This window comes from Xiphophorus couchianus, chromosome 16 (genome assembly GCF_001444195.1).
Source record: "Xiphophorus couchianus chromosome 16, X_couchianus-1.0, whole genome shotgun sequence".
NCBI classification, from domain to species: Eukaryota; Metazoa; Chordata; class Actinopteri; order Cyprinodontiformes; family Poeciliidae; genus Xiphophorus; species Xiphophorus couchianus.
In genome coordinates this window covers 10,919,619-10,941,482 of record NC_040243.1, presented here as the reverse complement: position 1 = coordinate 10,941,482, position 21,864 = coordinate 10,919,619, and the positions used below count along the sequence as shown (strand labels likewise).

The following is a 21,864-nucleotide window of genomic DNA, read 5'->3' as shown; positions in this document are numbered from 1 at the left end:
GCGTGTAGACAACCGCTACTCTTTTTTTAGCATAATCTACGTTTTTAAAATGGCTACTGCGAGGTGTGAATGATCAATGCAAAATGTTTTAAATAATCCCGTGTTATTAATGCTAAAGTGCAGAATGAACTCACCTGTTGTCAGTCAACATATGATAACACTTGTTCCACCTGGAGGAGCTTCTACCGTAGTTTGTTTGAATCCGAAAGAATTATTCGGCTTTTTAGTTACCGTCTCAAGATGTCTGTTGATGGCCTATTGCTTTGCTTAAGCTAACTTTCTCAAACTAATTAATTACGCTGAATAAAGGCGGTATACAATGGTCCATGTTGGCAACGCTGTCAAATTAATAAGCTTCTGTTTTAAGCAACACAATCAAGCATAAGCAGCGTTGAATAGGAAATAAACACCAAAAATTTTCGCTAGCTGGTTAACAATTCCTCTCAGGCGCTTTGTCATTGGTTACAAGCTAACGCTAACGTCATAGCGAGCTAACGTATTTTTCTATATTAGCAATGTTTTCTCAACATTTCATGTCAGCGTTATCTAATGCAAAAGTCCCACACGAAACTGCTAACTTAACTTAAAATGTCGATATATGACCAGAGCCGATAGATGTCCTAGACCTTAGCTCAGACTAGCTAGCTCTCGAACATACACAGCCAACCGCAACTGTTGTGTTTACAACTCACTGCGGCTGCGCAGGGACTACTGAGTTTTCCCTGTCCGAGCAGATTCAATCTGCCAACTCTTTTACATGAACAAGAGGTGGTTATTTTTGTAAAAATATTACGATGTCCGTGAAGCTGTTTTTGTATACTACATATGAAAGTTTTTGAGCACTCTGTTTTCGATCAACATCGACATTGCAAAAAACTTGATAGGTTGCTATAACAACTAAAGAGTCGCTTATATAGCATTCATTGATGGAAATAGCCAAAAATTTAGGATCCAGAAAAAAAATATGAAAACTCAATTTTTAGTAGGAATAATCGTGGTTCTCGTGGTGCTTTTACTGTTTGAGGGTTTTCTTTTTAGTTTTCACATTTATTTTCTATTTTACTGCCTAGTCAAATGATAATTACGTATAACAGATTTCAAATTCAACAAGTTCAAAATAGATCATTAATCTCTTAGAAGATCACACCTATATTGAATTTAATTTAATATAGGTATTATTATATCAGATATTTGCATTTGTGTCTCTTGGCCAGGACTCATTTGAAAAACTGATTTTTAATCTTTATGGTGTTTTCATCCTAGTAAAATTTAGATGAAAGTTCACAAGGTGTTTAAGATTATTATTATTTTCTTACTTTTATCTACAGTCTCAATCAGGTATTCCAGCCTGAATCACATAGACATTAAGGAAGCATATCAAATTATGCTGTTTGGAAATGTGTCTTAGTTAAGTTGAAGAATAAATCAAATTAAGAAGTTACAAAATAAGTAATTTAATATTAAATTTATTTACTAAAACCATATATATTTATATCACATCTTTCTTATGGCACTTGTATTTATTTTTATTTTTTGTGAAGTCTTTACTGATTTGTATCAAGAGGCAGGCCTAATTAGCATATAAATTAATCCACTACAGTAAAGGAATCATGAAATTATAATGGTAATACTTAAAAATACGTAATACCTTTATAGAATTTCTAATTTTCTGCAAAATATTATTGAATTATTTATCCATTCAGTTGATTATGAACATCCCATTTATTTATTTCCAGTTTGATATGACATATTTGTAATTTTATTTATTTATTTATTTATCAGTTTAATTTATCTTTCACAATCTGGCACTTCAGACGCTCCATAGCTCCAGCCAGCCAATAGTTAAAAAAAAAAAGAAAAAAAGAAAAAAACACGCCTCCACCAATGACTCAAGCGTAGGACGGAGGTGAGATTAACAGGGATTCTCAGCGGCAGCAGATTTACGTGTCTGAAGGGAATCGACCGCGATGGGAAGCAGCGATTCAAAGCTAAATTTCAGGAAAGCGGTGATCCAGCTCACGACCAAAACGCAGGTATATATATATATATATATATGTGTGCTCCAGTGGAACAAATTATTACCAACAGAGCGCAAGAGCGCACCGCAGAGCATCACCGAGTAGATGAGAAAGCGGCTCCGAAATATCAGCAAAACAAAATTGACCTCCGCCTGCAAGCAGTCTTTTAAAACCCAACCTTTTATTTCGCAAAAATGATGAGATAAGATTATAATGTCATTGTGGAGCTGTAGATTAAAGGCGCCGTAAAAATGCGTGGTACATATAAATTGGATTGGGAAACAAATAACCATAACCGTGTGTCCTGGCGTTAGCCTACATATTCAGTGTTTGACGATAATTACTGGTGGCGTTCAGCAAAATCATAGCTCATGACGTAATTCCGGGAATAAACACGTTTGCAGATGCGGCAGGTGGAGGCTGAGGTTGGTGCGCAGCAGAAAGCTCCCACTGTTGCTAGAACAAGCTTCAGTGTTTACATTGCCATTAAGATAATGGACATTTGTGTACCATCAGGTTAGACAAGTATAGTTATCAATTAAAAATGAGTAAATATTGTGCTTGACTTTTGCGTCTAAAATCTGATTCATCTGGTGAATCTGTCGACTGAATGTGTCCGTGTTTTCCACAGCCGGTGGAAGCCACAGAGGATGCCTTCTGGGACCAGTTCTGGGCAGACACCACCATCACAGTCCAGGATGTTTTTGCTCTGGTGCCAGCTGCAGAGATAAGAGCTGTTCGAGAGGAGTCGCCGTCAAACCTGGCAACCCTCTGCTATAAGGTACCCACAGAAAGAACATAAAACGTATAGGAATATGAGGATATCCCCACGTTGGAGTGAAATTATAATATTATTGTAGCAGTGCAGGATTTATTTATTTATTTTCTTTGGAAGCCACTTAGATGTGGGAATAATGAGTCAACTCCCCTTCCTTTTTCTCTGCTTCCTGCCTCTTATTTCCAGCTTCCATTTGAAGCTGCATATCTGAAACAAAACAGACACACACAGGCGTGCAGCATAATTAAATAAAGAGCAAGGAGACCAGAGTCCTCGAAGCAAAGCTTGTTACCAGGGTTTATCTGCTTTAGACAAAAGGGCTGGCACACTGTTGATAAAATGCAGACTTTTTTTTTTTTTTAGTAATTGTCTGCAAAAATAAAAACAGTGCTCCTTATGTAAGCAAGATGTTCTAGATTTATAGCTTACGTTATACATTTTGCACCCAAAATCCATTTGAAGCACGAGTAAAACCGGATGGAAATACACAGTGTCACAATGTCTTGTTTGTTCTTTTCCAGGCTGTGGAGAAGCTGGTGCAGGGAGCAGAGTCTGGCTGTCCAACCGATAGGGAGAAGCAGGTGATTCTGAACTGCACTCGCATCCTGACCCGGATTCTTCCCTACATCTTTGAGGACCAAGACTGGAGAGGTTTCTTCTGGTCAACGGTGCCTGGTGCAGGACATGCTGGGGTGAGTGGAAACAGAAACTATTCTTGGTAATGTTTAACAGATTTTGAGGCCCCTTTGGTGGTATGTTTTTATGTTTTATTGAACCGATGTTAAGTTGTCTTACAGTCATATTGAATTTATTAGTGGACATCACTGTAGAGCTTGTTGTTTGACTTTTTTGTATTGTTGCATTTGCTTGTCATTTGGCATCCTATTTTATTTATTTTATTTACAAATACATAATATTTGATCTATTAGTTGATTTATTCATTTTTTTTGTCATTTATATGTCTTTGTGGTCTTTGGTTGCTGGTCATTTCATGCGTTTACCTTTTTGTCATTTTGTGGCCTGGAGATTTCTTACTTCATTTGCTCAGTTACAAATTTTAAAGCAGTTATGAGTAATTTACCTACAATCTATTAAAATGAAATGTGTTCATGTGACCAGTGGATTTTACAAATCAATGGTGATAACATGTGATATATCCCAAGGCTCATATGCCCCAAAAAAGGGCTAGAACCAAAACTGATGTTAAGTGGGGTAAAGATACCAATTTTCCAGAAGATAAAATTCCATTCAATTAACTGAAATACGAGGATTTCTAAGGCTTTCTATCCTAATAAATTAGTGAAAGTGCTTCCATAGAAACAAAAATAAACTGATATCCAACAGTTTAAGTTTGTTTATAGCTATGAAATGGAACTGATCAAATGGAGACATGTAGGTATAAAATGAAGCAATATGAATTGGTAAAGGGATGAATTGACTCAGCTATATTTGCTATACCTTCTAGGTGTTGTTTAGTGATCTCTTTTTTTGTCAGTTTGCATCTTTGCCTTGTCTTGTTTCTCCGTGGGGTTTCTTGTGTATGGCTACTATCTTTTGATAATTGAGCATTTTATCCAAAACGTCTATATGTTTTGTTACTTTGCTGCGTCTATTTATAGTTGCTCTCTTCCATCTTAACCTCTTAATCTTAATCTTAAATGTTACCATTTGGTTTTTTGAAGCTATATTTGTTTCAGTCAAAAGAAATAATCCTCTAGAGAGAAAACTCTCAAATATAATCCAATAGGACTAATCTTTTGCTTACATGACTTTATAAACAAAGAAAATGTTCCAACAATGAGTTAATTTAGATAGATGTTCTGGTAATAACTGCTGCTTGACAGGATTCACATCAGGTCAGTGGGGGGTCATGTGGTTCAGAATGAATCCATTTCCATCATTTACAGCAAAGCCAACCTGAGATAATTCAGATGCATTTCGCACTTGTATTTACTGTCCTTTGTGATCAAATCTCACAGGCAAGATGCTAGTGCACCTTGTCTATAAGGTTTCTTTTTGGTTATGGTCTGCAAATCTCACAAGGGATGCCAAAGGCAGTTGCTTTTTGTGGCCCATTTAAGTTTTTGAAGCTGCTTCTTTCCAGCTGTAATGCGCAATTTTTGGCCCTTTCCTTTTGCCAATCAGCATGGGAATAACATAGCAAAGTAGTTTCTTTTCATTTTAGGAGCTCTTGTCTATTTCAGATTACATTAAATAATTTATTTTGGCAAACAGCGGAAAGTTCTGACATGCAAATAAAGCTTCTTGCGGGCATCTTTTTTCAGACAGATGAGCTGGATGACGATGATGGAGCCCGACCACTGGCTGAGTCGCTGCTCTTGGCAATCGCTGACCTGCTCTTCTGCCCTGACTTCACTGTGCACAGTCACAGAAGAGGCCCTGTGAGTACCTAATGTCCTCACATTGCAATCTAATTTACAATCCCATTCATTTGTCATTTTACCAGCAGTAGCAATAGCAGTGTCGGGAATAGTTTAATAGTTTCTGTCTCGTCCGAGCCTCACTCTAATCTTGTCTCATGATTGAAAGGTAAGCGCTATTTTTGTAGCACTGTTTCTTTTTCCTGATCTGAAGTCACCTCACTAACCTGTCCCTTGAGTTTTGCTGAAAGCAGAATGCAGAGATAGTGACAGGTTTCTCCACCGGTTGCAGCAGGAAGGCATCAACTTTCCTCTTTCAGAAGTAAAGAATGTCTAGCCAGGCAGCTGCCGTAAATGCACAGTGCTTTTTTTTGTCACATGTTGACTGTAAAATGAAATGTAAAACAGTTATCTTTTAAAACAGGAGAAAGTTAGGCTTTCCTTTCCAAAGATTGAGACCAACACATTATATGTTCCTTAGAGTGAACTAGTGTATGTCTACTAAAGGGCATCTTTTTAATGCCATGTTTCTCGTTTGGCCATTAGCAACGTTTAAAGAAATTCAAGTTGAAGTGTTTATCGTGACTATTTTCAGGACTCAGTGGAGAACATGCAGTCTTTAGACAGCTGTGAGTACATCTGGGAGGCTGGGGTGGGATTTGCACAGTCCCCGCCTCTTAACTACATCCATGACCTCAACAGGTAGGTTTGGTTTATATTTCTGCACCTGACAACACCTAAATCACAGAATCAGAATTATTTTTCCCTTTCTGTCACACAATGATCCGATTTTTTGAATCTTCAGGGCAGAGCTGCTGAGGTTGTTACTAACCTGCTTCTCAGAGGCCATGTACCTGCCTCCTTCACCCGACAACAGCGTCCTCAACCCCTGGGTCACATTCTTCTGCTCCACAGAAAATAGGTAAGGGGATTCTATAGGATCGTCCACATACAGTTGGATACCTTTTTAAATTGAACAATTAATTTATTTAAATTCCACAAGAGAAACTCAAGATATAGAATCATCATATTCAGTGTGATGTATATTTCATGTGTTGATTTTTAACTTTGGTACTTATGTCTTACAGCTAATAAAACCCAAATTCAATTTATTTAAAACTTAAATTCTTAAGTGGAATCAATTGGAAAAGTCCTGCGATGAACTGGTGACCTGTCAATGCTTACAAAACAACCATTTATTTTTTTCACATTTCACAGTTGTTGTTTGTTCACATCATTTTGTCAACATGTTGACATGGACGAGTTTTCCTTTTCCTTATGTAGTTAACACAGTCGGCAAAGAGAAAGTGTTTACTGAGATTCACTTTATGAGTCTCTAACAGTCTTTTCATGTTTTTTTTTTTTTCTTCTTTAGACATGCTCTTCCTCTATTCACATCTCTCCTCAACGTGGTCTGTGCTTATGATCCGGTGGGCTACGGTATCCCCTACAACCACCTGCTATTCGCAGACTACCGGGAGCAGCTGGTGGAGCAGGCTGTACAGATTCTTATTGTGACACTGGAGCACGATGGAGGAGTTCCCCGACCTGCTGCTTCATCATCCAGCATAGAGGAACTAGAGGTATAACAAGAGAGCAACAAAGGCCGACAACCTATTGACAATATTTCTTTTTATATCTTTTTGTGAAAAATAAATAAATAAAAAATAAAATCTTGATCTGTCTGCAGAATGCTGGCCCTGAAAACCTCTTTGTCAATTACTTGTCAAGGATTCACAGAGAAGAGGTTTGTTTTTAAAAAGAATAAACAATTTTGGTCAATTTCTTTCTTTTACTGAAAGTTATCTTTACACTCCTCCATCGGTAGGACTTTGACTTTGTGCTGAAGGGGCTCGCTCGTCTACTGACCAATCCTCTGGCTCAGACGTACCTGCCCCACTCCACCAAGAAAATTCAATTCCACCAAGAGCTGCTGGTGCTTTTCTGGAAACTCTGCGACTTCAATAAGGTTGAAAAGCACTCAAATAAAGTGAAACAATAGTGGAGTCTCTCTCTCTCTCTCTCTATTTTTTTTTGTTAATTAACACTTTTACTGTATGATTCACTCGACAGAAATTCTTGTTTTTCGTCCTGAAGAGCAGTGATGTGCTGGATGTTCTCGTTCCAATTCTCTATTACCTGAATGATGCCAGGGCAGATCAATGTAAGTTTGGGATTTTATGCTACAGGCCAACACTACTGTAAGTAATGCATTAAGCTATGTGTGATGCCACATGGTTTACTTCTCTTACTTTACTTTTCATTTAACACCAAAAACAATAACAAATCCTTCCCTTCCGTGGCAACAGAGAATGTGGAATAGTTTACATAAAAGCATATTCATATGTCAAATGCCTCAACTCCATTAGTACGTTGTGTTCTGGTTGCAGCTCGTGTCGGACTCATGCACATCGGTGTGTTTATTTTGCTCCTGCTGAGCGGGGAGAGAAACTTTGGTGTGCGCTTGAATAAGCCATATTCTCTCCATGTTCCAATGGACATCCCGGTGTTCACAGGGACGCACGCAGACCTGCTGATAGTGGTGAGACGGGATACTGCTTCCTGAAAGCTAACAATTATTGCTGATTGGAGTCATGTGAAGTCTCACTGTTTCTGTTTGTTTTCTAGGTTTTTCACAAAATTATCACCACAGGACACCAGCGCCTCCAGCCTCTCTTCGACTGCCTGCTCACAATTATTGTCAATGGTAAGTTGGCATCTTTCTTTTTATTATTTTTTTTCCTGAAATCATAGAACATTTATATGTTTCAGGCTTAATGTCATGAAGGAGTTCTCATATTTAACTGAATTAAATAGGAATTCTCCAACTATTGCATCTGCTCTTCTTCTTGTTCAGTTTCCCCCTACCTGAAGAGCCTGTCCATGGTAGCAGCCAATAAACTACTCCACCTGCTGGAGGCCTTCTCCACCACCTGGTTTCTGTTCTCCACCGTTCAGAACCACCATCTTGTCTTCTTCCTTCTTGAGGCTTTCAACAACATTATCCAGTACCAGTTTGATGGTAAGCTGGATCCATTCTGCGTCTGTGTGTTGCTGAAATGCTTTAATTTTGCATGTCTATTTATATAATAATTTTTATCTCTCTGCCAGGAAACTGCAATCTTGTCTATGCCATCATCCGCAAGCGCAACGTATTCCACCAGCTGGCAAATCTGCCCTCTGACCCCGCTACAATCCAAAAGGCTTTGCAGAGGAAGAAGAAGTCACCAGATGTGATTTCCCGCACAAGCTCCCAAGAGACTGTGTCCATGGAGGGCTCCCACCCCGCGGTGCCAGCAGAACCGGGTACACTGAAGGCCAGCCTAGTCGCTATACCAGGTACTTTCATTTCGACTGAATACTTTGGATTCTGTCATTACATAATTAATATAAAACCTTCCCTAGTTTTATGGTCCCTCTTCTTGGACCTGAATTTGTTAAATGTTTTATGAACCACTTTTTTGTTACAGCTATGCTTGTAAAGAAGTTCCTCTTTTTTAATTCCCACTGTTTTCCCGGCTGAGCTAGAACACCAGCTGCTGCTCGGAGCCTCAATGTGTTGCATAATGCAACAATTTTTTCAACCGTATGACATATCTGGATTCAGATATGTTTGTGAAACATGGAGTTCTGTAACTGTTTTTTTTTTTTTTTGTACTTTTTTTTGGTGTTTTTTTACAAAGGCTTCAGTTTATGAACCCAATTTTACATTTTGACTGAACTGCAGAATTTCAAACGTTTTGTGGATGATAAATTGTTGAACACATACCAGATGGTGACTGGTATGTGTCACCTCTTGCAAAAAGTTACAAAAAGTTTTAAGTTCAAAAAAATGTAAGAAAATCAATCCAGTTAATATAGATGGATCTAAATTTAGTTGCATGAATTGCAACTCCATTCTATTTAACACAATGAGTTGCCATGCATATGCTTTTTAATTACACCTATTTTACCTTCAAACTACTAAGAGCTAAGATTATAGATATGAACACATCTATTGCCTATAAAATATAGATCATACCATGCAGTAAAGTTTGTCATGAAGTAAAGCTTAAATTGTAGGATCTCCTTTTTATATCGTCAATCTGCATTAGCGGATCTCCTTGCAAGGGCCTAAAATAGCAATCGCATTCTTGAAGATTACATTTTATTTTCAAATTTAAAAAGTTTGCTCTGTCTTGAATATCTAATATGGCAACTATATTTATTAGCACTTTTTACACAGTCCGTGTCTCATTAGATCATTTTAAACATGTTCCATTAATGTCTGAAATCATATAATGAAAAGAAATACAGTAACAGCTTGTATTACTATAAGTAGCTAGCACCAAAACAGCAAGGACATCCAGCTGATTCTCCAATGTTTTTGACCAGTGCCACCTCATTGATTATTGTTATGCCATTGACTTCTTTCAGGCATAGATAAGTTGACTGAGAAATCACAGGTATCCGAGGACGGGACCATGGTGTCAATCCCAAAGGTAGACTCTCCACAGACGGTCCACTCAAACCAAAGTGTAGCCGCTGGGAGCAGTGACACAGAGTCAAACTCAGGCAGAGACAATGAGGTAAGTGCTTTGTTATTGTCTCCATGTGTTGTCAATGAATTTAATGTCAAATGTTTTCTTGGTGTTACCAGGATGTTTTCTACACTGAAGCAGAGATGGAAAGAAGGCGTTTGTCAAGTGCCTCTTCGACTTCGTTATGGACTCCTACCCCAGAATGGGTGAGCAAACTGTAAAACCTTAGTTATTAGATAAACTTTTAGAATTTTTTTAACAGTGTAAACAAGTAATTATTTTCTTTTATCCCAGATCATATCTTGGAAATGCAAGTTGCCCCTTCAGACTATCATGCGTCTTCTACAAGTACTAGTTCCCCAGGTGGAAAAGATCTGCATTGACAAGTTGGTTTCATGTCCTGAAATGCAAAAGTCTCCTTGAACCCTTTGATAAATATTGTCAGAAAAACAAAATATGCATTCCTTTTCTCTCCAGGGGTCTAACAGATGAATCAGAGATCCTGAAGTTCCTTCAGCATGGCACGTTAGTGGGCCTGTTGCCGGTTCCTCACCCCATCCTCATCAGAAAGTATCAGGCCAATGCGGGTACTGCTATGTGGTTTCGTACTTACATGTGGGGAGTTGTTTACTTGCGGTAAGTCAGGCATGACTGTAAATCAGTCATAATACAAAGAATATTAAGTAAACCAGGCAATGCCTAAAATGTTTTGCTAACAGCATACAATTAGCTGTTTTAAATTTTGAAAATCTGAATCTCTTGGGTTTAAGGAGTCAATATGACTTGTATAATAGCCATGTGAATCAAATCTGATGATGATGCGGATGCTTTTCTCTCTGATTGAATGGTTTGTTGCCAAATTATTTTTGAAGTTGTGCTGTGTTTCTCTTTCTGGAGACGTGTGCCATAACGAAAACTATAGGCTTTCAGTGAAGAAAAATCTCTGGCATCCATGATTTAACATCAAATTACAAGTCAAAGTGTATGGATGAGCCTTGGGCCATAAGGAAATACACAGCTGTGAAAATGATTGCCTTGTCTCCTGCTGACACCACATAGTAAAAAGAAAGATGTGTGGGACCAAATACTGAGCGTTGTGGGATTCTCTGCTATTTGTAAAATGATGCCAAAGAATAATGTCCTGATTTAATTAATTTTCTATCAGGATCTACCACCTCTGCTGATTAAATTATTTGTTATCTGTATTTATTTATTTATTGCAGCAATGTGGATCCTCCCATCTGGTATGACACTGACGTGCGCCTTTTTGAGATCCAGAGGATGTAAGCTAACCATTTGATGACTGAAAACTGAACTGCTCTTATTCTAGAAGTATCTGCTGGTTTCCTGGAAAAAAAAAAACCTCACTGTGTTAGACCTGTCTTCTAATTATTATGCTTGCACCAAACACTTTCTGACCTGGAAAGATTAAAGATGTATGAAGTATCATCAATGTCCATAAACAGCTATGTTTTAACATTTCTTTAAGACTTTGAGACAGCAGAATGTCTGTTAAAGCACTGAGAAGAATGAAGCGTTTTCAAAAAGCAAAGAAGTGTAACAGAAATATTTAATTTTTGTGATATTTATTATAGAGGATGTGGTGCTTTCCAACAAAGGCATGTAAATTATCTTGGATGACACTGTGTTAGTATTTCTAATTATTTATTGTATTTCCTATGCTTTAAAGTGAACTTGCACTTCTCTGACTTGTCTGTTCAGGTTGTGGTTTAATGTGACGTTTCAGATATGGAGATGTTTCTATGTAAATGACCAAGAGGTTTATTTTAGACTTTTTGTTTTGACTTCTTGCTTTGATTTGTGAACCTTGCAGTGCTTGACTTTAAAACTGTATTTTCTTGAATTGTCCTGAAAATATATATTACTATGGCTCTGTGAACTATGTGTTGCTGTTGGTATGCTTTGCAGAAAAATGCTTTAGCGTGTCCTCAGATAGATGAACTGCGTACATATGAGCTCATAACCTTGACCTATTGTTTACCAAATGAATGTGGAATTTCCATGTTAGCCACTAGATGGAGCCACAATACCTTTTGACTTAGGTTCCCCATTCATTTGAAAATGTTAAGATGGATTTTTGCAACATAGAGTTGGATGAACAATTATATATATAATTTATTTTATTTTTTTTGCAGTTGGCCACATAGTTCAGACATTATTTGACCAGCTTATGTGTCATAACTCAGATTGTTCTGATTGTAGAACAAAGACAATAGGATCCACAGGGTTACCAGTGTTGGTAGAATTAGATTTTGGGATATTTAGATTATTTATTTTAGTAGTTTAATTTAAAAACTGCAGTTAGATTAATTAAACATGGTGTATTGACCTCAATAACATTTTTGTTGACTTACAACTAATAGAAACCTAAAATTCAACTTTAAGTTTTATTTCCTCAACAGTGCTCAAGGCAAGGTTGTAGCTATCCTTGCTACTTATCCACTTAATTCTTCCACTCAACTTTTCCTAAATGTAGATAGATACAGTTATTTCCTCTCTCTCTCTTTTATGTGTTAAATACCCAAAAAGTGTACAGGAGCATTCTTTCATATTTACCGAGTGAAAAGTGTGTTCCTTTTATTTATCTGCTGAACAAGTTTTTGACGGTGTGTTCATTAACACACGTCTCAAAGCTAAAAAAAAAAATGTCATGTGTTCTTCTCTGCATGGGTTACAAAGCTACCCTGAACAAGGTGTAACAAATGACAACAAATTGGGTCAATTGGTATCAGCTTGATGACAAACTTTACGAAACACGCCTGTAGCCATGTTTCGCTACAGGAAACGGCAGGACGTTTTAACATGAAATGAGTTTCACCAAACTCATTTTCAAGATATCTGAAATTGGTTTATGACCTATTAGTAATTTAAAAATAAAGCTAATTATATTTTGTTCTCACTGTTTTTTAGGCCATTTCATCTTCAAACCATCACAGCTAAATCATCATCATATCTTTATTCTAGACACATAAGAAGGGTCATAGTAAAAAGATAAAAAATAATTTTTAAAAACAACATAAAAATAACTTGTGTTTAAATATACATTTTTCTATTAGACTTTATTTTTACTTCTCAGCCTTACTGTTCTATGCCTCTATTATGTATTTTGTTCCTTGCATCCCTCTAATATAGTCACGTATTTTTCGTACGTGTATCTATTAAAAAAGTTTTAGCAAAGGTCTTACATGTTTTCCCCCATTTTTTCTTAGCCCTAGAGAGATTGGGTTAACCACACCCTATTTATGCATGTCAATTTCCAAGAAGCGCGTCTAGAAGGTTTTGTTCAGAGTAAAATAGAAACTGTGTCTTGGAGACATTTATAAATTCAGGATATTGTTTAAAATATAAACAGATTTTTTTCCAGTTCCATGAACCTGTTAGAAATTGTAACTTGCTTAGTCATCTACTTAGCTTACGCTACATGGGATTTGATGTAAACAAAAGACTTTGCGTCTGAGAGAAGTACAGGTTCATTGGCGGGTTCATGTGTTTTATTAACACACAAACGTATTCTTAGAAATATTTTCATGGAAGGTTTGACCAGCAATTTTTTCCTGCTGACTCTGGACATTTGGACAATCCACAAAAAAACTAAGCAATACAAGACCTGCCTTGGAAAAGTATTCACAACTTTTTTTCTTTTTTTTTTCCCCCACATTTTCACTTTACAACAAAAAACTTAAGTGTGTCTTATTGGGAAACTTGTGAGAATCTTGTACAAACCGTTGCATAATTGTTAAGCTGAGCATAACAGTTAGTTTTAAACTGTCTTTACAAATAAAAATAACAAAAGGGCTCATCATTCACCCAGCCACCCTTGCTCAGATAACTCAATATCTAGTTTCTAAAATAATATTCTGCCTACAGGACTCTGTTTAAATTCATCGTCTGCAAGTGGAAACCTACCAAGACATGGCCTGACATAGAAATTAACAGCCAAGGAAAGGAGAGCGTTAATCAGAGAAGCAGGCAAAATAACTGTCATGCAGGGACTCTAACATGTCATGATGGGTGCTCTGGTCAGATGAGACCGAAGTTGAACTTTTTTGTCTTGAAGCAAATCACAATGTGTGGTTGTACATGATTATGTAACATCTCCATGAAATAAGGTGGTGGCAGCAACATGCAGTGGAGATTTTTATGGTCAGATGCAGAAAACGTTTTTAAAAGCCTCAAAGGTTGTGCGGATCTGTCAAAAGTGTTAAACTAGTTTCTCAAAGGCATCTTTACATTTCCAGATTCTTCTGAAATGTAATTAATTTACTGAGTTTATAGGTCATATAACCACCAGAGGTCATGTTCTTTGCACAAACGCAAATGATCTCCAGCAACTTATGATTAAACAGCTCAAACTAAATACCCTCAATAAGAAATATACTTTAACCTAACTAAGGCTGGCTACTGCTATTTTTCTCTTCACAAATAGAAAGAAAATGCAATGTGCCAAACATAAAATCCTAACCTGTTGAAAGTGTTCCATATTATATCAACCTGCTAAAAAGTATTTATAAAAAAATAAAAAACACAGAAATCCAAAAGTGAGGATAGTTTGAACTGGTTTTCATAAAGGAGGACTGTCAAGGCAGAAGGTGTAAATATTTACAAGTCACCTGCTCATGAACAGGATGAGCTTATGAACTTTAGCAGTAAGCCGTGCTGCTCTCATGTTTGTCACAAGGTTGGAATCAAAGGTCAGTATTTTCCGTTCTTTGCCACAAACATTCAAGATGCTGAAAATGGCACAAGTACTCCTCATCTGCTGTCTTGTTGGGGCAACAAATGCCCTTTACAAGCAGTGGATTCCTGATACCAATTACGAGAATAAGACCAACTGGGATAAAGGAGAAGTTCCGTGCGGAAGTGACACAGTTCAGTTTTCATCTCAAAGAAAAGTGTCTGTGTTTGTGGAAACCACTCATGCCGTGCAGGAGATGACGCTACCGATGGATGGTGAGATCATTCTGAATTCGGGAGCTGGCTTTTATGTAATCAGCGGACAGGACCCTGATTGCGGAGCAGGAGTGATGACCAAGTTCAAAGACGCTGACTCGCTTCAATGGTTTAATCCTGCTCTGTGGCAGGCAGCTGCAACTCTGAATGATCTACAGGATGGACATTTCCTCTTCTCGGTGCATGAGGAGAGCGTACCCTGTCAGCAGGATGACGTCGTGTTCAAACCCCTCTCCTCTTTCCGTGTGGACACCAGCTCCAGCCAGACCACCATCCCCGTCAAATCCGTATCTGTGCTGGGAAATGTATTTGACAGCAAGTCCGAGTTCTCCGAGTATCTTGGCTCACAATCAGGCCTGCTGCAGTTTCACGGGTCATCATCAGTCACTGTTGGAAACCCAAGTTGTGGGGATGCTACTGGCTGTGACTGTGGGAACTCTGTCAACCATGAACGCATCTGCAGCACAGTGACCTGTGGCACTCTGAGCTGTAAAAAGCCTTTGCTTCCCATCGGACACTGCTGCGAGGTGTGTGGCACAATCATCTTCATCCATTTTTCTGACAGCTTTAACCTGGAAAATTATAGGGGACGAATCCGTCACCTTTTCCTTTCACTGCCAAAATATCAGTCCATTCAGCTGGGCATGTCTAAAATCTTAAAGCCACAGAGGTTGATGGGAATTATCCCATTTGGATCTTCACCTGAAATTCAAGTAGTCATTCTGGATGGAGAGACTGGGAAACTATCGGAAGTGCTGGCCCAGGACATGACCAAGGATATTAAATCTCATGGCTCAAATCTGGGCATAACAGGAGCCGAAATTCAGACTGCTAGTGAGCCTGGAAGCAGTGCAGGGACAGTAGTTGGGGCAGTGTTTGGAGTCTTACTCGTGGTTACACTTATTGTGATTGTGGTTGTGCTAATCCGTAAGGGAATTGTACAGATGCCTCCGATGCCTTCGATGCCTTCGATGCCTTCGATGCCATCTCTGAGCCGCTTCAGGAGAAACACTGACGTCGATGATCTCAACGCGGCCGCTGACCGTGGATTTGACAATCCGATATTTGATAAACCTGATATGCTGAATAACATTTCTGGTCTGTATAGCACTGATTCCATCTCCATGACTCAGGCAGGCGTGCACTTTATAAATCCAGCTTATGATGAGAACGAAATAGATTTTACAGTTTGAAGTTAACTTTTCACGCACTTTTGTGATTAAATGTCAACATGCATTTTAAAAAGATAGAGGATGATTGTAAATTTATAACAGCTAAGTCTTATCAATGTGATTGTATATTGATGTGGGACAATGAGAAGTTTAATGACCAAATAAACTTGCAGGGCAAATAAAGAGAATAAGTGACCGTGTGGGTTTTTGTGATCCGCTCTCCCTCATTCACATTGCGTTTAGTGGCAATAAAACAGCAATAAAACTGCACAAGATACAAAACTAATCCTGATGTAGAGATGGGTCCTCTGTTTGCATTCTGTTGCACAGCTACCACTAGATGGTAGTAAATTTCACCTTTGTTGACATGCATGTGAAATAGCTGCTATTTGCACAACATTTTTGACTATTATGAAACATCAATAAACTGCTATAACTCAGCAGAAAATGTGCTTACATCATTTTGCATTAACCAGAGTCACAACATTGTCTTTCTTTGACAACCAGGCTGTTATATATAAGGGCTCTATAAAGTCAGTGTTGTACGTGTGGAGCAGCATCATAGGCCCTGTTGTGTTATAGAAAGACACCAAACCTCGATGAAAGTCAACATATATGCCAACCCTTGCTATATCAGAGGCTTCCAGGGGTGTCTCCTCCCCAGCATGCCAGACAGAGAAACCTCTGTTGTTCCTTCCAACGCACCAAGAAAAGTCATTCCCGGTGATGCAGCTGCCACTTTCCTCTCCCTTAGGATCGATGCTCCTGTAGGCAACCCCGACATGTGTGCCCACTCCGCTCAGCTCTGCTTCGATGTAATGTCTCCCCAGGTAGAGGCTCTCTGAAGTCATGGCCTGACGCCAGTATTCAAAGCGGCTGGGGTGGTCCTGGTAGCTGTGCCGCCAGGGGCTGGTGTTGGTTAACTTTCTGTTGTCCACCGTTAGACGCAGGAAGTAATGGGTAGTGTCGGGGTCAAAGGTTAACCTCGTTGTGTCTGAAACAGGAAATGTTGTTTTATGGGAAACTGTTTGACTTTATAGCTGTGATGGAAAACGAGAAGGTACAAAGGATTTAAAAGTGCTTACATGTCAAGAAGTCTTCCTGGGTCTCAGGATCAGGAAGAGTAGATGGCAGAGATTCTGGCATCGCGTGTTTAGCACCTGCTTTATCATTTGACAGAAAGGTTAATCATAGATTGTTAAATTTTGCAACATTTACCGGCACCACTAGGAAATAAGTGTACGAAGCCGTAAAACAAATTCATCTTTTATTGCAGTAGCAAAATCTTATAGAACTCCAGCCACTCCAAATCCAACTTTTAATTCAATTTAAAAAATATACTTTTTAACTCAATCCCAGCTAGCACAATTATTGGCACCATTTAAAGTTAATTTGAAAGCAATATAATTAGGCCTTTAATTGACTTATACTTAACTTTTGCGTTTGATTACACTTTTTGGATACTTCTAATTAGTAGTTAACGTTCCAGTTCTCTGGAGATTAAACATGCTATGATGCAGAGGCCCATTGCTTTGGCCATTAGTCAATAGGCTGAATGAGAAGGTAAAAAATAAAAGTCCAAAAATATAGCTTAAAGTACAGGTTTCCTGCATAAAACATTTCAGGTGGATTTGACATTAAAAAATGTATCAAAATGCAGAAAACCGAGAGAACTGAAGAAAGAGACAATATGAGAGGACCCAGGACTCTCGGTGATCCAGAGAGATTGTAGAAAGAGAAATAGCTTAAGATTTATACTCCAAGCTTGTGAAACGTTATAGGTAGAGGGAGAGTACTGCTCCCTTGACAAAAGGTTATTGTACAATGCACTCAGAGCAAAGGTGCCACTGGTGATTTGGTTTAAAAATCACTAGTGGCCCCAATTAATAAATGTAAATATAAAATGTTCAGCCTTATAATAAAGTACTGCAATAAAGGATGAACTTTTTCAAGATTTTTGACACATCTGTAACTTTGACATGCTCTAAAGATAAACAGCTTGGATTAAAAGGTGAATATCACAGATTTTAGCCATATTTAAAAAACCCTACAACTTTAAATATAATAGGAACCAGTAACAAGAACTTCTGTAATATCAACATTACATGAAGTCATTTGTAGGGGTGCACAAGCAAGCATAGGTTAGAACTTCACTGTCACACTTAAGGCTTATTCTGAGATGAGATCTATAGCTTCCTCTTTACTGATCCTGAAGACACGCTGCTAAAACTAACTCACCACTTTTGGAGACCATGTTCATTTTTTCACTGTAGGACTCCATAATCAGGTCACACAACTCCTGAGTTACATCAGTCACTGCTTGAGCCCATGAATGTAGATGGTGCATTCGACTGATGTGCACAGTGGACATGCATATGTCGATCAGTCCCTTCTTCCCCTCTGTGTAATCCTAGAATGTGATAACAATAAATGCATGTAATGGATCTGGATTATGACATTAAAAAAACAAAAAAGAAACACCCATACAGTTTATTTTCTCTGAACCGGAACTTCAATAGTTTTCTGCAGAGTCACAGAAAATGTTTATGTACACTGTCAACAAGCCTGTATTCAAAATAAACTCGTTCTAAGAGCATCTCTTGGTGAAATCCCGCATTACATCAAACCTTTGACACCCTACACCAGACTCTGTAATATTCCTTCTTCTGTTCTGCCCAATTATTAGAGCGCTTGTTTTCTGCACCAGTGAAGCTGAAACAGAGAGTAAAACAAGCTACTAAAGGTCAGTGTCATCATAGGTTTACCTTGCTGCATATGATATAACTGTATTAAAAAAACTAAACATAACATAGAAAACATAAATAAAATTGTTTGCATAAAATGAATGATCAGGGTGGAATTTCAGAAACATTAAGGCCCATGAATCAACCAATCTCATTGATTATCAAAATCAGATCATTTGAGTTGGAATGTCCAGGGTGCAAATATTTCACAAAAAATTCAACAAACTATGACACGCACGTAAAACAGACATTCAAAGCTAACAATGTTTTAAAGATTGGCACAAAAAATAATCTGTAGTCTTCCAAAAGCTTGTGACAGAAGGTGTTATGGTCTGATGAAATGTACTTATTTTTGGGCCACAATTTCAAAGGTTTTGTCACAAAAATAACCCTGGACATTACAAAATAATGCCACGCACAGAATGTAAAATGGTGGAATTAGCGTCATAACCCGGGGTTCATTTTCAGATAGGACTGGATATTTTTTTATTCCTCTAATTTTAACAGAGGTGTGTACTTCTCTGAGAGACACTGTACCTTTAGGAAATCAACATCAGATTTGCTCTTGGATAGTTTCTTCATCTTATCTGCAGTTTTCATCAGCTTCACCCTCTTCTGCTCCAGATGTGCCTGAATGCTCTCCCCTTGTCTCAGAGCTTGCTTTTGCTCTCCTTCCAAAAGCGCCTCTACCCGTTTTCTGGCCTCTTCAACAGTCTTCTGCAGCCTATTGAACTGCTGTTCAACAGTAACACAAACCTCCTGCGCTGAAGACTGACGACAGGAGAAAAAAGAAATGATAATGCAATCAGTTCAGTATGTAGAGAATAGAAGATTTTACAATCATAAGCTTACCTTGATTAAATCACCGTTGCTCTGCAATTTTCCAATTATTCTCTCTACATCTGAGACATGTTGACTGATCCTCTGGTGTTTCTGCAGAAGTTCAGTCTACAAATGATTTTCAAAAAGGACAGCAACACATGTTGAAAAGTGTTTATAAACAAGAGCAGATTAAGAAACAGAACATAACAATAACTGTGTGTTTTTCATATTTTAAAGGACCTCAAAGTGTACTCGAGCCTCCTCCAAAGACAATATCTCGTGTCCTTCGTGCTCCTGACCCTCGCAGTCCCCACAGATAGAGCACTCATCCAGAAAGCAAAAGCTCTTGAAGGGAAGCTGATGAACTTCACAAGTCTGGCGCTCGATGTCATGGAGGGGATCCACTAAGCGATGGTTCTGAAATTTGTCTTTCTCTAGATGGGGTCTGAGGTGGGCTTCGCAGTAGGAGACCAGACAAGTCAGACAGGATTTAAGCGCTCTGCTGGGGGCGTCCATGCAGGAATCACACATCACATCTTGTCGCAGTGGTGTGGCTGGTGGCCGATCCTCCACTTTTTCCCTCAAGTTCTCCTCGACATCTGTGCTGGTCGTCGTCATATTCAAGTGATTTTCTTGTTGCCTTAAACGAAACCAGCTGGTGTATATTTTAAGCACGAACAAGGTCTATTTTGTAGCTTCGATAATGAAACAAAAGAAAGTTGTAGGCAGAAAGACCCTGTAATGAGTAAGGAAAGAATTATGAACCACGCCTGTAAGCAGTCTCATTTTTCACCCCTCCCTGTTTCTCTTCTTGCTACATTTAAAATAAACGCAGGACAAGAGGAAATATGCTTACAGGGATGAGAAATGAACTTTTCTTTGACTCCTCACTACTGTTAAAGAATAGATGCATTTGATTAAAGACATGGAAATATCACAATGAAACAGCTGCTTCAAAACTAGACACTAATTGTTTTTTTTTCCCCAGTTGTCAGACTTGTTTAAGTTTCTCCTTCACTGAAACTTTGTTGCTGCTAAGAACAGCGGTTGCTTTCCTTTTGATAACAAAATTCCATGAGCTTCCTGACTACAGTACTTATCTGCACGGCGGCTTCCTTCCTTTCATGTCATGCAGCACAGAGGCAACACTGACACTTGTCTTTTGTCTGTGTGCAGAGAGTGTGGATTATTGCATATTTGGCAGAAAATGCAAGCACAATAGCATTTCATTCTCTGTTCTGTGGCTGTCTCTAACTCAGAGACAGAAACATCAGGAGAACTTTAACATGTTTCCCATGTGAATAGGTAGATTCTTATGGGGTGTATTAAATGATAATACATCAGAGTTTACTATGTATTCAACAAGTCAAAGTGTTGATCCTTCTGATGAGAGTAAGGTAGCCAACAGGTAAAAATGTGCAGCAAACACATGAATGATGCAAACTCCCAGACACACAGAAACAAAATAAAATAATGGAAAAATGCTGCATTCACAAAAAGAATTAAAGCACAAACCTATATGAATAAACTGAATTGAATGTAATTGAATTAAAAACATAAACACCTTGCCAGTGCTCATTGTTTGGTTAATCGCTCCTACTTATGTTTGTTTTGTTGATTGGTTTTCAGAAAAAAAACAAACAAAAAAAAAATTGCACTCACTTTTTTTTTTTTAATGTGTGTTGGAAATTTGTTAAAGCTATGGCTGATTTGTTAAGTTGATTTTCACAACACTAAATACAATTTAGAATTTGTATTATGTTCTGATCTTTGACAAATATGTGACAAATAAGTCACATATTTGTGATTGTGTGATCAGGTTACATCAACATGTTCAACAGGTCTGAACTGTTGATGTAACCTGGATTTGTCTAAACAAAAGGAATTCCTATAGACTCCAAGAAGCTTTGACATGGGAGACCAAAGCGTTTGTATGAGCCATAGTGAGGGAACCTGGAGAACGATGAACTCATTTACATATTTTGAGCATAATGTGTCACCACAGATAGAAAACACCTTCAAAAAAAAAGGTCTACATCTTTTTTTTGAAAGATAATATTGGGATCATGACTGAGCTTGTGGCTAAATTTAACATTAGACAATTTAAAAAGAATTTTCTGTCTATATAAGTAATGGTTTTAATCACCAATAGCATCTGAATTAACTAAAGGTTTTCTAACACGATTTGCATAATGTCTTAACTTCCTTCTGTACAATTCTGTACAACATTAAAGACCTGCAGTATTTTTGACTTTGTGACACGATGGGACTGGTGTCAGACATTCAGAATAACCTCCTTCAAAATAGATTGGATGTTTAGAAATGATTTGACTGATAAAGATCTTATTTGAACAATTTGCGTGACTTTTCTTCTTGTTCACACAAGTTATCTGCAAAACAAACTGCAGTAATTTTTTTGTCGAACAGCTTTTACAGGTTCAGTTCACATCAACCTATG

The 21,864-nt window shown here is 38.0% G+C and overlaps 3 protein-coding genes across 4 annotated transcripts; 2 read left to right on the top strand and 1 right to left on the bottom strand.

Annotated features, from left to right (window-relative positions):
- The first annotated feature begins 1,869 nt into the window (after positions 1–1,869).
- On the top strand, positions 1,870–11,597 carry hid1a (HID1 domain containing a). Its single transcript, XM_028042670.1, has 19 exons — positions 1,870–2,033; positions 2,650–2,799; positions 3,318–3,488; positions 5,082–5,198; positions 5,773–5,879; positions 5,983–6,099; positions 6,553–6,760; positions 6,868–6,924; positions 7,006–7,146; positions 7,251–7,341; positions 7,568–7,719; positions 7,806–7,884; positions 8,035–8,199; positions 8,289–8,516; positions 9,594–9,745; positions 9,817–9,903; positions 9,992–10,083; positions 10,175–10,333; positions 10,921–11,597. Exons 1-19 carry the CDS (start codon positions 1,968–1,970, stop codon positions 10,982–10,984), a joined length of 2,403 nt encoding a protein of 800 aa, XP_027898471.1. The 5' UTR covers positions 1,870–1,967; the 3' UTR covers positions 10,985–11,597.
- A 1,403-nt stretch (positions 11,598–13,000) lies between these two features.
- On the top strand, positions 13,001–16,028 carry amn (amnion associated transmembrane protein). Its single transcript, XM_028042671.1, is given in 2 exon segments — positions 13,001–14,413; positions 14,415–16,028. Coding segments are annotated over 2 exon segments (1,509 nt in total). The 5' UTR covers positions 13,001–14,351; the 3' UTR covers positions 15,862–16,028.
- An 87-nt stretch (positions 16,029–16,115) lies between these two features.
- On the bottom strand, positions 16,116–20,908 carry LOC114160204 (tripartite motif-containing protein 16-like). 2 transcript variants are annotated; one of them, XM_028042673.1, is made up of 6 exons: positions 19,647–20,908; positions 19,437–19,532; positions 19,122–19,355; positions 18,079–18,250; positions 16,926–17,003; positions 16,116–16,834 (listed from the first exon to the last, which is right to left on the bottom strand). In XM_028042673.1, exons 1-6 carry the CDS (start codon positions 20,022–20,024, stop codon positions 16,299–16,301), a joined length of 1,494 nt encoding a protein of 497 aa, XP_027898474.1. In that variant the 5' UTR covers positions 20,025–20,908; the 3' UTR covers positions 16,116–16,298. The 2 variants fall into 2 exon arrangements, with proteins under 2 accessions (XP_027898474.1, XP_027898475.1); XM_028042674.1 differs by having other exon boundaries at positions 16,926–17,000.
- Positions 20,909–21,864: the final 956 nt, after the last annotated feature.

Bases quoted from the DNA above. Each gene is read 5' to 3' on its own strand.
- LOC114160204 (XM_028042673.1), bottom strand. From the start codon at position 20,024: ATGACGACGACCAGCACAGATGTCGAGGAGAACTTGAGGGAAAAAGTG. The intron at 19,533-19,646 runs GTCCTTTAAAAT...AATCATTTGTAG, and splicing joins AGGCTCGAGTACACTTTGAG to ACTGAACTTCTGCAGAAACA. The intron at 17,004-18,078 runs GTGAGTTAGTTT...CAAATGATAAAG, and splicing joins GAACATGGTCTCCAAAAGTG to CAGGTGCTAAACACGCGATG.
- hid1a (XM_028042670.1), top strand. From the start codon at position 1,968: ATGGGAAGCAGCGATTCAAAGCTAAATTTCAGGAAAGCGGTGATCCAG. The intron at 6,925-7,005 runs GTTTGTTTTTAA...CTCCATCGGTAG, and splicing joins CAAGGATTCACAGAGAAGAG to GACTTTGACTTTGTGCTGAA. The intron at 7,342-7,567 runs GTAAGTTTGGGA...TTCTGGTTGCAG, and splicing joins TGATGCCAGGGCAGATCAAT to CTCGTGTCGGACTCATGCAC.